A 12776-nucleotide genomic window follows, 5' to 3' on the forward strand; every position below is an offset into this window, starting at 1 on the left:
CTTCTACGCTTCCGTCGCCGAGACGTTCTTGTTTCTCTTCAACTTCTCATGCTCGTTCGTTGATCACCGGTATTAACCATGGGCTTCAATCCAGACTCCAAAGAATTGGGACCGAGTGAGCCACGAGCGCTCCAACCTACCATCTCCAGTCAATCGAAAGCAGCAGAAGCAGGGCATAACCAGAACCGAAGCATCATGGCAACCATCGCAGACGATGACGACCGCCTACTTGTGCGCATTGGATACACTCCTGTAAGCGCTCCAAGTCATTCACTCGACTATCTTCCAACAGTCTCCGCAGGTTCTACAAAGACATTTCTCGAGATGGTCTACCGTTTCATATGCCATCTCGATTCTAGGAGTACTGGGCTCAGTACCCGCTACCTTTGGTGCACCAATGAGCTCAGGTGGCCCAGCAACAGCAGTATGGGCTTGGTTCATTGGCAGCATCATGGCATACTGCATCGCCAGTTCAGGTACGTTTGCAACATGCGTAGAGGAGTCTTAGCTAACTCCAATCAAGTTGCCGAATTGGTCTCAGCGTATCCGACAGCGGGAGGCATGTACTATGTCACAAAACACGTTGTACCACCTGAACACGTTGCAGCCTGGGCGTGGATCATCGGTTGGTGCAACTTCCTTGGACAAGCCGCCGGCGTTGCAAGTCTGGCGTATACAATCTCCCAGATGATATTGGCGACGGTTGTCATGCACACGCTAGATAATGGAGAGTCTGCCTTTACGCCGTAAGAATCACCCCACTTGGATCACCTGCAGCAGCTTACCGATCAATGCAGGCAAGCATATCAGACCGTCCTTCTCGCTATTTTCGTGTTGTGCATGTTTGGCACAATCTGCTCATTCCCCACGAATTGGCTTCATCGCATCATCTTGTGGTTCGCCCCTATCAACAGTACGTCGACGAAGGATTTGTGTTGAGCGCCGTCTGACAGCAAATAGTCATCGCATCAATCTGCATCTGCATCGCTCTTCTCATTCTCACACCGAACAAGCAAAGTCCACAATGGGTGTTCACAACAGTCATGGACGGCTCAGGCTGGGGAAGCAAGGGTTTTTCATTCCTCCTTGGGTAGGTCCAAACCAGCACTCGCATAGCGCCAGGCCACTGACTAGTCCCAGCTTCCTTTCCGTTGCTTGGACGATGACTGACTACGACGGCACGACACAGTAAGTCAGCCCTACGACTCCGCACATGAGCCAATCTAATCAGCGTTACACAGCATGTCGGAAGAGACCCACGATGCCGCTATTCGCGGCCCTGTAGCGATCCGCGCTGCAATCCTCGTCTCCGGCGTCGTCGGTTGGATGCTAACCGTCACCTTCTGTTTCTGCATGTCAGACTACGATGCGATTATGGCCACGCCGACCGGTCTGCCCGTGGCCCAGATCTTCTTCAACGCTGGCGGCAAAACAGGTGGAACCATCATGTGGTTTTTCGTCATGTTGGTCCAGTTCTTCACCGGCTGCTCAGCCATGTTGGCAAATGCTAGAATGGCTTGGGCCTTCTCCCGCGACGCAGCCTTCCCATTTTCGGGGTGAGTTTCCGCGTCCAATCGACGCTAATATTGAGGGGTGCTGACTTTGCATAGCTTTTGGAGCAAGATCAACTCCTACACGCACACTCCGGTCAATGCGGTATGGCTTGTTGTGCTGTTCTGCAGCTGCCTCGACCTAATCGGCATCGGAAGCACTCTTACCATTACGGCTATCTTCAACATCACCGCCCCGGCCTTGGACATCAGTTACATCGCAGTCATCATTGCCCACCGATGGTACGAGAACACTGTCACTTTTCACCCTGGACCATACACAATGGGCAGATGGAGCAAGCCGGTCAATGCGATTGCAGTGACATGGGTCATCTTCATCAGTGTTGTGTTGTTCTTCCCGACTGTCAAGCCAGTCAGGGCCGACAACATGAACTACGCTATCTGTGTGGCAGCCTTCATTGGCCTGTTTAGCACGGCTTGGTGGTATGCGGGTGCAAGGAAGAAGTACACCGGCCCGCGCACAAGCGACACCATCGACATGCTTCCACCGGAAGACCCAGAGGATATCCTCAGCGACTACGACAACAATGTCTAGTGCACAGCTCCGCATCGCATTCGCCTATTCCTATTCGAGAGCGCATGGCCGCCTCGAGCTTTACGATTTTAACGATTTCACATTCAACGGAGTTTTAAATGGTGGTGGGCATCTATTATTCCGGCGTTGGTCAACCTTTGGACTTCATTTCCTTTCGTCTTTTCTTTCAAACAAACGGAGTCACCACCTAGAAGGGAAGAGAGATCAGGGGCCACTCCCATTCACTTGCGCAAGATACCTATAGATCGGATGATACCCCCCAAGCAGCCAGCCACACGCGTACTCGATAGCAAAACTACGCCAATGTCCTTATTATTTAGCGCAATATACTCCATCATTACAATCATCTACTTTCAGTAATTTCCCCCATCGTCCTCGGTTCGCATGGTCACTACGTGGGTGTCAATGGTCACAGGTTTGCCTCTGCTACTAGCGTTGCAGCTTCATGCAATGCAGGTCATATTTGGTCCGCCCACCCGCGATTAGTCGCACACCACCAATGACAATAAATGCACTGTCTTTTTGCTTTTTCGCCTTGTTCTGACTGGAGTGATCGGTGTTCACAGGGCGTGGTTCCCTTGCTTACGTGACTCTGCACTGCTAGCATACTGTCCATCTGCAGGCCTAGCGGGATCGAGGCTGGAGTGGATGGACTTCGCACAATGGCACTCTTTTGGACTTGTGGCCGGTCGGTCAGAATTGCGGGAGGAATACTATGCGGGAAGGTTACTGGATTTGTGATACGACTATGAAATACCATGTGGCTACGAAGTTGCAGTATCTAAGATGGAGTGACGTGTAACCGTGCGTTACATAAGCTTAATACTATACGAGCAGGGTAATATCTTACACTCCTTCTAGATTGTATGAATGTGCACATGATTGGTCCAGAAAGACATGCTCGTTGCTCTACCAGATTTAGAGACCTCTACATCAAATGGTACCACAACGCATTTATCCCGCTAACCAGCGAACTCAGCCCACAGAAAACAACAAGTCCGCCATAGCCACTTCCATAGCCCCCAATAGCCTCGTCTTTCCAAGGCATGCCGCCAACAAGTGCCTCACTCATCGGCCCAGCAACAATATTCCCAACTCCCCTAGCAAGACAAAACAGCGAGAATATGAGGATGGTATCCACATGTCCCATTCCCCTCGACTCGCCCTTCTTCGCCATCTCCCTCATGACAGCCGGCCACGCTGCTGGAAAACCACCCGCAAATAACCCGAATAAGATGCAGAAGATGTATAGAACAGCGATGTGTGTAGCCAAGCCCCAGAACAGAAAGACAGAGAGCGTAGCGCCCGTAGCGGAGACCGCGATGCAGACCCGGGAATTGAATCGATCGGTCATGTACCCCATGATGGTAAGACCTACCATAGTGGATACATTGAGTAACATGAGTGAGGCCGTAGATGACCAATCTGATGCACCGAACACCTCGCGGGTGAATGAAGGGAGGTAGATACCAGGGAGATAGTACCCCGCGCCTTGAACAAAATTAGCAAGTTGGTGTAACAAGAAAGAATTTGAAAGAATGAGCTTCCAGTTCCAGAACCTCTTCTCCCCAGTATCGACGTTCGTAATCGGAAGTCTCGGTCCAACAAACCACGCCAACGGCATACCCACCCCAAACATTATACCAGCCAAAACCCGCATCGTACTCTGATATCCCACTTGATTTAGCAACGCGTTGATCAAAAGAGGCAGAATCAACCCCCCACACCCACCACCCGCACCAATAACCCCAAACGCCAACCCTCTCCTCTTATCGAACCACTGTTCCGCAAAGACCAACAGCGGACAAAACGCTACACTACCTAAGATACGTGTACGCAGTCAGTCAAAGTCCCACATGCAGTTCGTACAGTGAAGTGTCTTACCACTCACACCCTGCAGCACACCCTGCGTAAACACAAGCTGCGTCGTGCTCGTACAGAAAGAACTAGCTACGTTTGACACAATACAACCAAGCAGCCCCGTCGTCGCCATCCAGCGTGCCCATGTGGGTTTCTGGCGCGCGAGATACAGGACGAGGGGGAGGAAGATGAGGATGAGAGATTGATTCAGGACGCCGATTACCGCGGCGAAAGAGGAGGAGGATTTGGAGGCGAAGGGGGCGTGTGTGGTGTAGTGGGATTGGAAGCGGCCGTAGGAGAAAGATTGACCTGGGGGTAGTGTCAGTATCAGGAGTGCGTGTGTTGTTTGTTCAGGGACGAGGGACAGGACGGACCAATGGTTAGGAATTCGATGGCGAAGGCTGCAGTGAGGAAGAGCCAGGCGTGTTTTCCTTTGTCCATGGGTGGAAGGTTGGAAGGGAGTACGGAAGGGTCCTCATGGAGCGTCGACATGCACTTCTCTTCGATGTCGCTTCGTGGGAGTAGATTTGGGTCGTCTGATTCAACGACAGTCGTTGCTGGTGTGCTTTCGATGGGATCGTTGGACATCTTTCCGGTTGCCAGTACGTGGACTAGATGTAAAGGGAGAATGTGATGGGAGGATCAATTGACTGTACTTGACAATGGCCTGATTGATCTAGCGTTCATGAGGCTACCGTCGTGACAAGTAGGGCCTGCGTCGACTGGAAGTTCACATACGCCTCACGTATCTTGAGTGACTACCTTGTTTACACACGCCTTGCGCCCACACGCCTTACGCCTACAATCCCTCCCATTCCCAACCACTCTCATGCGCAGTTTGGTCCACACGCCCTACGCATCTGCAGGATGATCTTGGCAACCATTCAATTCATCCGCAACACCTTCACTTATCACATCATCCAACATAACCAATTGCATATAAACTTGTATTGATGCATATCCAGGTCTATTCTGGAAGCCAATTGGGGTATTCTAACTGTGTCGCAAACATGATTGAATAAATCTCGATAGATGGCAAGAGAAAAGGAAAATGTGGGTGTAAAGAATGAAGAACCTTGACATGATGGAAGATACTTTTGGTCCGTTATTTCCCTTTCGTCGATGGTTGTTCTGGCGTGAATGTCGTTGCGTTAATGATTATGTTTTGCGCTTGCGCAGTGTTTGCGGGGATACGTCGCGTTTCCTCCTTCTCTGCTTGCGCGCGGTATGTGGTTTTCTTGTGCGACGTCCTCAAAGCTTTGGACACGTCGTGTGCTGCGATGCCGTGTAAGGTGTCATACATGGCACGTTGTTCCTCGGTAGGCTATGACGCTGTCTTCTCCTCGTTGGTCCGACCAGAGAGGTGTCCATCCATCGATAGTCGTCGACCCATAGGTACAGGAGCAGCTTCGCTCGAGGAGCGTTTATGACCGTCCAGTTCCCATACGGCTCAGTTCCTTTATCCGTATAGTAGAAGGCATCTTGCTGAAGCGCTTGCTACTTGAGGTGGTGGACGAGTTTGCCGAGGAAGGAGCCGAGGCGTAAACGTACTCGCCGTCAACGTATTGCGCTTCGCTGATAAAGGTCGTGCGCTTCTCGCGACGTGTGTAACGCTGTTCGAGGCGGTAGAGCTCGAGGCCTGGATTGGGTTCTTGTTAGTCTACTGTCGCAGGTGTGAAGGTTCGGGGCTAAGGTAAGATGGGACGAAGCGAGGTAAGACATACGAGCTTGCATCTTCTCAATGAGACCCATTGTGTATTGTGTGAAGTTTGTTGTGCCGCGCGCCGAGGAATATTGTGTTTGTGTCTGTGTCGAAGAAGGAATACCAAGGAGAGGCGGATCGTAGATACGGCACGGTTGTGATGTCGCAATGTGTTCGCCGGCTAGTTCCCTGCTGCGCTGTTGCAGATGCCGTATCGGATTGAGGTCGGACCAGGTACTCGAATTATGTTATAATAATGCGCTTCACGCCTGTAAGATTGGTGCTCAGATTATGCGAGGGTAGATAGCGGGTAAACGAGTGTAGAGATGCGGCGCGGGAGGGGAACGATGTGATGAAAAGGAACGGATGGCTGGTAAAAGACGGGATTAACGACTACGGTACGCGAGTTCCAAGAGGAAGGAGGGCCTTCCCTCGGATAGGTTGTTGGGGCGGGACAGTTGCTAGGCGTTCCAGGTTTCATGCGCGGGCAGTTCTCGAATCCCAAGTTGCATGATTTGGGGTTAGTAGAGCCGAAAGCCAAAACATACCAGGCCTAGAAAAGCCATCGTGTCCGTGTCGCGGAATCGTGAGTCGTGGACCGCTTTCGCCATTGCGCGGCTTGCTTGCATCGACTTTCTCTATTGCGGGGTGTAGCGGCTTACTTGCTTGACAGCTGGGCAACCTGTAAGCATAGCCGTCGCGGAAACCTCTCCGAAGGTTCCAAAACCCTGGATTTCGCAGAGTTCGCATCCAAAGGCTCCCGGTTCTCGAGTCAGGGTCTCACGTGGTAATCAGGGGTCTTGGGCGAGACCCCAGAACGTGCCGGCGCCACCGCCTTGGCAACCGACGCTCGTCCCAGGGGCGCATTGCTAATCCTCGTGCAGCACATTTCATCCGCCGGGTAGCAATCGGCATGGCCGATCACAGAACAGATACGTTTCTTTTCGTAGGACAATGAGAACCACCATGACATAGGATCTGATTGCTTCTCCAAAACTTGATGCCCAAAAAATTCCGGGATCGCCATGCCGCATACCGTACCTAGGTAGATCTATAGCCTCACCATGCTCCGTGCTCCATTACAGTTGAAATTGTCCGACCATGACCTCATGCGATTACTCGAGACTCCGGGACCGTGCCATCGACCACAGCAATCGCGCCAACATTGCCTGCGTCTGCGGATCCGTTCAACAACGAAATGACAGAGATGACATCCGAAGGCTCGAGCAGATGCCAGCTGGCCAGCGTCTGCTTCGAGCTGGCACCAACCGTGACCGAGAAGACGTGATCAGTGGGCAGTTTGGACTGGCGCAGCGATCGGAACATGTCTGTTGATGTTAGCGGGTGGACAGCGCAGCCACAAGTGCAACACATACCTTCATCTGTGAAGTCGTCGCCCATGCAAAGAACAAACTCGGGCGCATTGCCGCTACCTTCGCCGTAGTTCTCTACAAGCGTCTTCGCGATCTCGCCCTTGTTCACGAACCTCGGGCGAACTTCGAGATTGGCTTTACCCGTCATGACCTCGACGTCGTGCTTCTTTGCGACAGTCCTCTCGAGATGCTTCTGGCACTCCCGCGCCTGGAATGCACCGTATTCGGGATCCGCTCTCCGGTAGTGCCATGTCAGGGCAATCTTCTTGCGTTCGATGAATGAGCCTGATCATCTGTTAGTAATAGGTAGTTTGATGACAGTATAATAGCTCACCTTGAGTCCTCTCAGTGTAGTGCTGGAATACGTCAATGACCTCCTGCTGCCAGCTCATGTCGGTCGTCTCGGTGAGATTATGCCATTCCTGACTGCGTGGATGCCTCATGAAGCTGCCATGCTCAGCACTCAGACCCAGCTCGGGAATGTGGCCCATCCATTCGTCCAGGAAAGCCTGGTCTCTGCCGCTGATGATCCAGACAGCATTCGCAGGGTCAGCTGCTAGAGTCTTGAGAGTTCGAATAACACGATCGGATGGAATGGCTGCCTGCGGGTCCTTGACAATGGGTGTCAGAGTGCCGTCGTAGTCGAACATGAAGAGTCGCTTCTTGGCCTCACGGTATTGGAAGAGTAGTTTGGCCCGGTCAAGTGCTGGCGTAGCGAACGCTTGATCGAAAGCTGACAAATTCGTCATCAATCGCTTCAGGTAGTTGTTCGACCAAGCCTGAACATTGTTTTGCACAACATGATTGTAGAGTTGGGCGTGAGTCTCGGCACGAACTTCGGCACTCTGGTTCAGAGCGTCGTTGATCGCATCGGCAACTCCGCCCATGTCCCAGGGATTGATGTGGCTTGCGCTGTGTAAGGAACTCGCTGTACCAGAGAACTCCGAAAGAATGAGTGGTCCATGGTTATCCTTTTGGCAAATGATGTATTCCATACTTGTCGTGTTCATACCATCTCGCACGCTAGTGATGAGACCGATGTCTGCAAGTCGAAGCAGAGCAAAGTATTCCTCCCGGGAAAGGTACTGTGGGAAATGACGGACCGGGGTGAAATCGAGGGTTCCGTAGGTGCCGTTGATTTTGGCCGCAAGGTCCGAGATCTTGTTGACCACCTTTTCCTGTGCGCCATCACTTCTATCGGTATGGACTCCGCTAGGACTTGTGACCTGGATGAGGACTACTTTGCCTACCCACTCAGGATACTTCTGAAGGAAGAGCTGGAACGCCTGAAGCTTCTGAACCACTCCGCGAACCGCATCTAGCCTGTCACGACCAACAATGAGCTTCTTGCCAGCATACATCTCGCGGATGTCTTTGAGTTTATGTTCAATCTCCGGGTCGCCAAAAGCCTGTCGCTGTGTGGAGACTGCGTTAATTCCGATGGGGAACACGTCGACTGCTACATGCGCGCCGTATGCATCGACTCCAGTGGAAGACGAATCAAAACCCAGTATCCTAGTACAGCAAGACGAAAAGTGCCGCGAGTAGCTGTATGACTGGAACCCGATCATGTTGGCACCCAACACGCCCTCCAGGATCTCTTTCCGTCTGCTCAGGCAGCGGTAGAACTCGCTACTTGGGAAAGGGATGTGCAGGTAGAAGCCAATGTAGATGTTGGGTAGACGTTGGCGAAGGAGACTTGGCAAGAGCATCAGGTAGAAATCGTGTACCATGACGATGTCGCCTGGCTTGTAGACCTCGAGGATCCTGTCTGCGAAAAGCTTGTTCATGCGGTAGTAATCGGCCCACGATTTCCGGGCAGCGCGCCCATCAGCTGGCTCATTCTGTTTGTAGTGGAACAGGGTGTAGAGCTCGTGCTCGGCATATGTCCTCCAATGGCTCTGGTTCTTCAGGATGTATTCATCTTTGCCATCATCTACCTCGTCGACAAGCCACACTGGCACAATCCTGCCTCCGTGATCGCGTTCGAGCTGTTTATCCAATCGTGCTCGATCGTCTGGGCCTATCCTGAAGCTGTTTGGAGCTTGAGGTACTTGTGTCGGTTTCTTTGGATCGACGGGAATCGGCGCGGCAGCCTTGTTCATGGGCGCTTGCGTAGCTGTGACGGATGCTGTCTTTGCGTGCGCGATCTCGCCAGTCCAGCCCACGAGCACGTGATTCCACGGAGAAGAGCTAGAAGCCAGGTAAGAGAAGGAGTCGAAAAGGGCCGAGGTTCCGCGTCGCGGGTTCAGTTCCCAGTCGTTGCCCTGTGAGTAACCAATTGAATAGGGTATGGCAAAGGTCGCACTGATAACGCGACCGCTGAGGTTTAAACCAGGGTGTGCGGCGCGAGGATCTACGTCTGCAAGATCGTGCTTGGCATCCGGGTCGGGTACCTCGCTCGTTTTGCTCTTGACGTCTCCATCAGTTTGTGCGCCGGCTGCCTGTTCAGTCTGAGTGCTAGCCTGGCCCTCCTTTTGCTGGCCAGAGAAGTATGAGTTGGCGCTCCATTGGGGGCCTGGTGTGGCAGTCTCGGGATTGAAGGGAAGGTTGCTCGTCTTCTCGGTGGTGGACTCGTCGAAGTAGGCAGTTTTGCCGGAGAGATGTACGCCGGGTGTGACAGGCACGTTGGTAATTGCAGGGTTTAGCGCGGGATGTGTGCTGTCTTGGGAGTCGAGCGGAGGCCTCTGGGGCTTCTCATCTGTGGGAGGGGCCATGGTGGATGTAAGCGTAGGCGGTGCTCTGCATGGAACTGTCAGGTACTTGTAGGCGGAAGGATGAGAGGTGGGAGGATAATAGGTGAGAAATATGCCGAGCAAAGGACAGGCAGTGCAATGTTTACGTGCATGCAGTGGTGAGGCGCGACTAAAAATAATTATGAAATGTGAATTACCTGGTGCTTGAGTCGCTGTCTTGGACAAGTCTCACAGGAAAGAGCTCCGCAATGGGTCTGGGCTGGGGCTGTCACGGAACGAGGGGAATTTAGGAGTGTCAAACGAAGGGTGGTGTGAGTGGAAATCAGGTAGAAGACACCACGTGTGTCGAGAAGCTCACAGAAGGTCGACGAGTGTAATGAGGGAAGAAAAGCTGGCCGTGGTGGGATGGTTCAACGCCCCACTAACATAGCTGTGACGTTGGAACTGGCCAGCTCGGGCCTCACTGTCTCTGCTGCAAGCAAGGCATCCAGTACAGCAGCGCACCATTACCGACTCCTCGCGCCTGCACGCGCTCCGCTCGCTGACCGCTCTGCGAAGTTTTGTTGGGCGTGTCAATATGATGTCAGGCAGCTTTCATATCGGACGAGGGTGTGGGCCGGCGCAAGTGCTGCAAGTGGACCGACGACGGAGACGCTTTGGGGCCTCTGCAGTGCCTGTGGGGTATTGGAGGCAGTCTGGCCACTTTCACAATTGCCCTCGATATATCATGGGACATGGCAGATGCAGGGCTAGCAATAAACGTGTTCAACGGCCGGGTGCATACGAGAGCGACTGGTAATGCAGCATGCCCGCGGGAGTGCCTGGCATCCTCCGCCGTCGACTCGACGGCCCAAAGCGGACTAGACGCTTGGCATAGTGCACGCGAAGATGCATGCAGAAGATTCGTGTAGAGTGAGCACAATCACCACCTTGCCGCATTGCGAGTCGTCGTTATCTCCCCGGGCCTAATGCAACTCTCGCGCACCCGGCTGATATGTCGCGCCCATAACCGCTTCAATCCGTCCCTTGCGCTATGGCAGCACTTTGTCCAACCTGGCTCGCCAGGACCCCGCGACCGGCGCCAGCTTTCTACTGCGACAGAAGCTGCACAAGATGGCGCCAACCCACGTAGCAAGAATGATGATTCTCAGGCTCGCGATACCCAAGATGCCGAAGTAGCCACCGAAAATGCGGCAGAACCGCCGAATGCTGAGGCAAAGCAATTGCCCGTGAGGAGAATGACCACGGTCAAAGGGCGCTGGCTGTCCAGCAAGGTCGAGGTTTCGATCGCTAAAAACAAACACCTGAAGCGGACAATGCCTACTCCCTCGAACGTCGAGCACCAGGATCAGCTGGTGATTGCCAAAGACGCGTTCGCAAAATCGCAAGACTACGAGGGCGTAGTTGTGCGGCCCATCGTGGTCGGGAAGGTCAGAGAAAGCGCGCTTCCATGGTGTGTGAACATGGAGGGAGAGCCAACAATGACAGGCATGGATCGGTACATCCCCCATCGACCCTCACTCGTAATGTCGTGCTAAGTCGAGATGCAGTCTGCATTCAGAAATCGACAGATTCTACAAATACACACAACCCGATCGATACGAAACGGCCGCGCGGAAGCACCTCATCGAACAGGTACAGAGACAGGTTAAACAGTTCCTTCCGAAATACAACACCGAGGTGTTTGGCTCTGAAAGCACTGGCATAGCCATGCCTCTGTCAGACATAGACTTCAGGCTGGTATTAAAGTCGCAACCGTCAGACCCCGCGCAGGTGCCAAAATTCCCGCCAGATACGAAAGAGCGGAAAAAGGGAACACGTCTTCTGAGTAAGTTGTATTGGACGGTTTTCAACAAGAACGGAGCGTACCTACTGGCCGCGATTCGTCACGCGCGCTATCCTCTCGTCGCCGCGCAGGACCGCAAATCAGGCTTGGATGTGCAGGTCGTGCTCTCAAACGATACATCCATCTCGAGGGTCACCATGCAGGAGTACATGGAAAAGATACCCTACTTGCGAGAGCTGTACTGGGTAGTCAAGACCATGTTCGATACACGCGGCTTGTCAGACGTATTCCGAGGCGGTTTTGGCTCCTACTCGCTCTTCATGATGGTCGTCGCCAGCATAAAGCATGCACCAAAGCCACCAAAAGACTCTGCGCGTGCCCTTCTCCACTTCCTCGACTTCTGGGGCAACTTCGACACGACGAAGCACGGTGTGTCTATCGAACCAGCCTACCTCTTCGACAAGGCAAAACACCCTGTCCTCACGGATACGCAGAGGGCTCGGCTACAGGTATGCACCCACCCAACTTCCTCTAGATACCTTACATGAGGCTAAACACTATATAGAGCGGAGAAACCAAACCTCTCCCCTCGTACATGCTCTCCCTCCGCGACCCCGCCGACGAAACCAACGACCTCGGCCGCAAAGGCATAGCCATCAAGCACGTCCAAGCCACCTTCCGCGATCTCCACAAGAACCTCCTCCTCGACCTGAAATTCAACAAGCGAGCCTCCATACTCTGCCCTCTCGTAGGCACATCCTACATGCTGCAACTCGAACGTCGCAGGAAACTACAAAACTATGGTCGCGAATGGGTGGAGAGGGAACAAAAGGACCTTGCTCAATTGGCAAAGGAGGTTAGAGAGGGTGGATGGCAAGGTGTAGTAGACGCAGTAGACGAAGAGGTGCTGAAGGACTCTGTGGAGGAGGATGTGGAGGAGAATACACTGAAGACGATGGAAGAGGAAGAGGCCAGGCTGCGATTAGCCAAGGAAGAGCGAGATAGGGAGTGGAAGAGGCTGGCCGAGGAGAAGACTCGGCGGTTGAAGGAAGAAGCGCAGAATACGTCGATACTAGACCATGGGGATACCATGTCTTCGATCCTGGGTACGGGTACGCTGGCAGTGGAGGATCCGCAGACAAGTAAAGATAGTGTAGACGGACAAGGCGACGAGGCGAAGAAGGCCTAGTCGCTTACCAATGTTGTAAAATATCATCACATGCAATCTTCACAGTTATCACAAACAAGCACGC

The 12776-nt window shown here is 53.0% G+C and overlaps 4 protein-coding genes across 4 annotated transcripts; 2 read left to right on the forward strand and 2 right to left on the reverse strand.

Moving 5' to 3' along the window:
• Positions 1–195: 195 nt before the first annotated feature.
• J4E88_009034 (uncharacterized protein) lies at positions 196–2106 on the forward strand (the record flags this gene model as incomplete). Its single annotated transcript, XM_049402639.1, has 8 exons — positions 196–252; positions 302–476; positions 524–746; positions 798–913; positions 961–1090; positions 1141–1188; positions 1242–1556; positions 1611–2106. 8 exons carry the CDS (start codon positions 196–198, stop codon positions 2104–2106), a joined length of 1560 nt encoding a protein of 519 aa, XP_049251494.1.
• Positions 2107–5390: 3284 nt separating this feature from the next.
• On the reverse strand, positions 5391–5718 carry J4E88_009035 (uncharacterized protein; the record flags this gene model as incomplete). Its single annotated transcript, XM_049402640.1, has 2 exons — positions 5391–5605; positions 5691–5718. The coding sequence occupies 2 exons, from the start codon at positions 5716–5718 to the stop codon at positions 5391–5393; spliced, it is 243 nt and encodes an 80-aa protein (XP_049251495.1).
• Positions 5719–6775: 1057 nt separating this feature from the next.
• On the reverse strand, positions 6776–9758 carry J4E88_009036 (uncharacterized protein; the record flags this gene model as incomplete). The annotated part of the gene is made up of 3 exons (XM_049402641.1): positions 6776–6996; positions 7045–7326; positions 7376–9758. The coding sequence occupies 3 exons, from the start codon at positions 9756–9758 to the stop codon at positions 6776–6778; spliced, it is 2886 nt and encodes a 961-aa protein (XP_049251496.1).
• A 947-nt stretch (positions 9759–10705) lies between these two features.
• Positions 10706–12712, forward strand: J4E88_009037 (uncharacterized protein; the record flags this gene model as incomplete). The annotated part of the gene is made up of 3 exons (XM_049402642.1): positions 10706–11235; positions 11288–12032; positions 12089–12712. The coding sequence occupies 3 exons, from the start codon at positions 10706–10708 to the stop codon at positions 12710–12712; spliced, it is 1899 nt and encodes a 632-aa protein (XP_049251497.1).
• Positions 12713–12776: the final 64 nt, after the last annotated feature.

The sequence above is a fragment of the Alternaria novae-zelandiae genome (genome assembly GCF_023758075.1).
Source record: "Alternaria novae-zelandiae strain BMP 2774 chromosome Unknown scaffold_22, whole genome shotgun sequence".
Taxonomy (NCBI): Eukaryota; Fungi; Ascomycota; class Dothideomycetes; order Pleosporales; family Pleosporaceae; genus Alternaria; species Alternaria novae-zelandiae.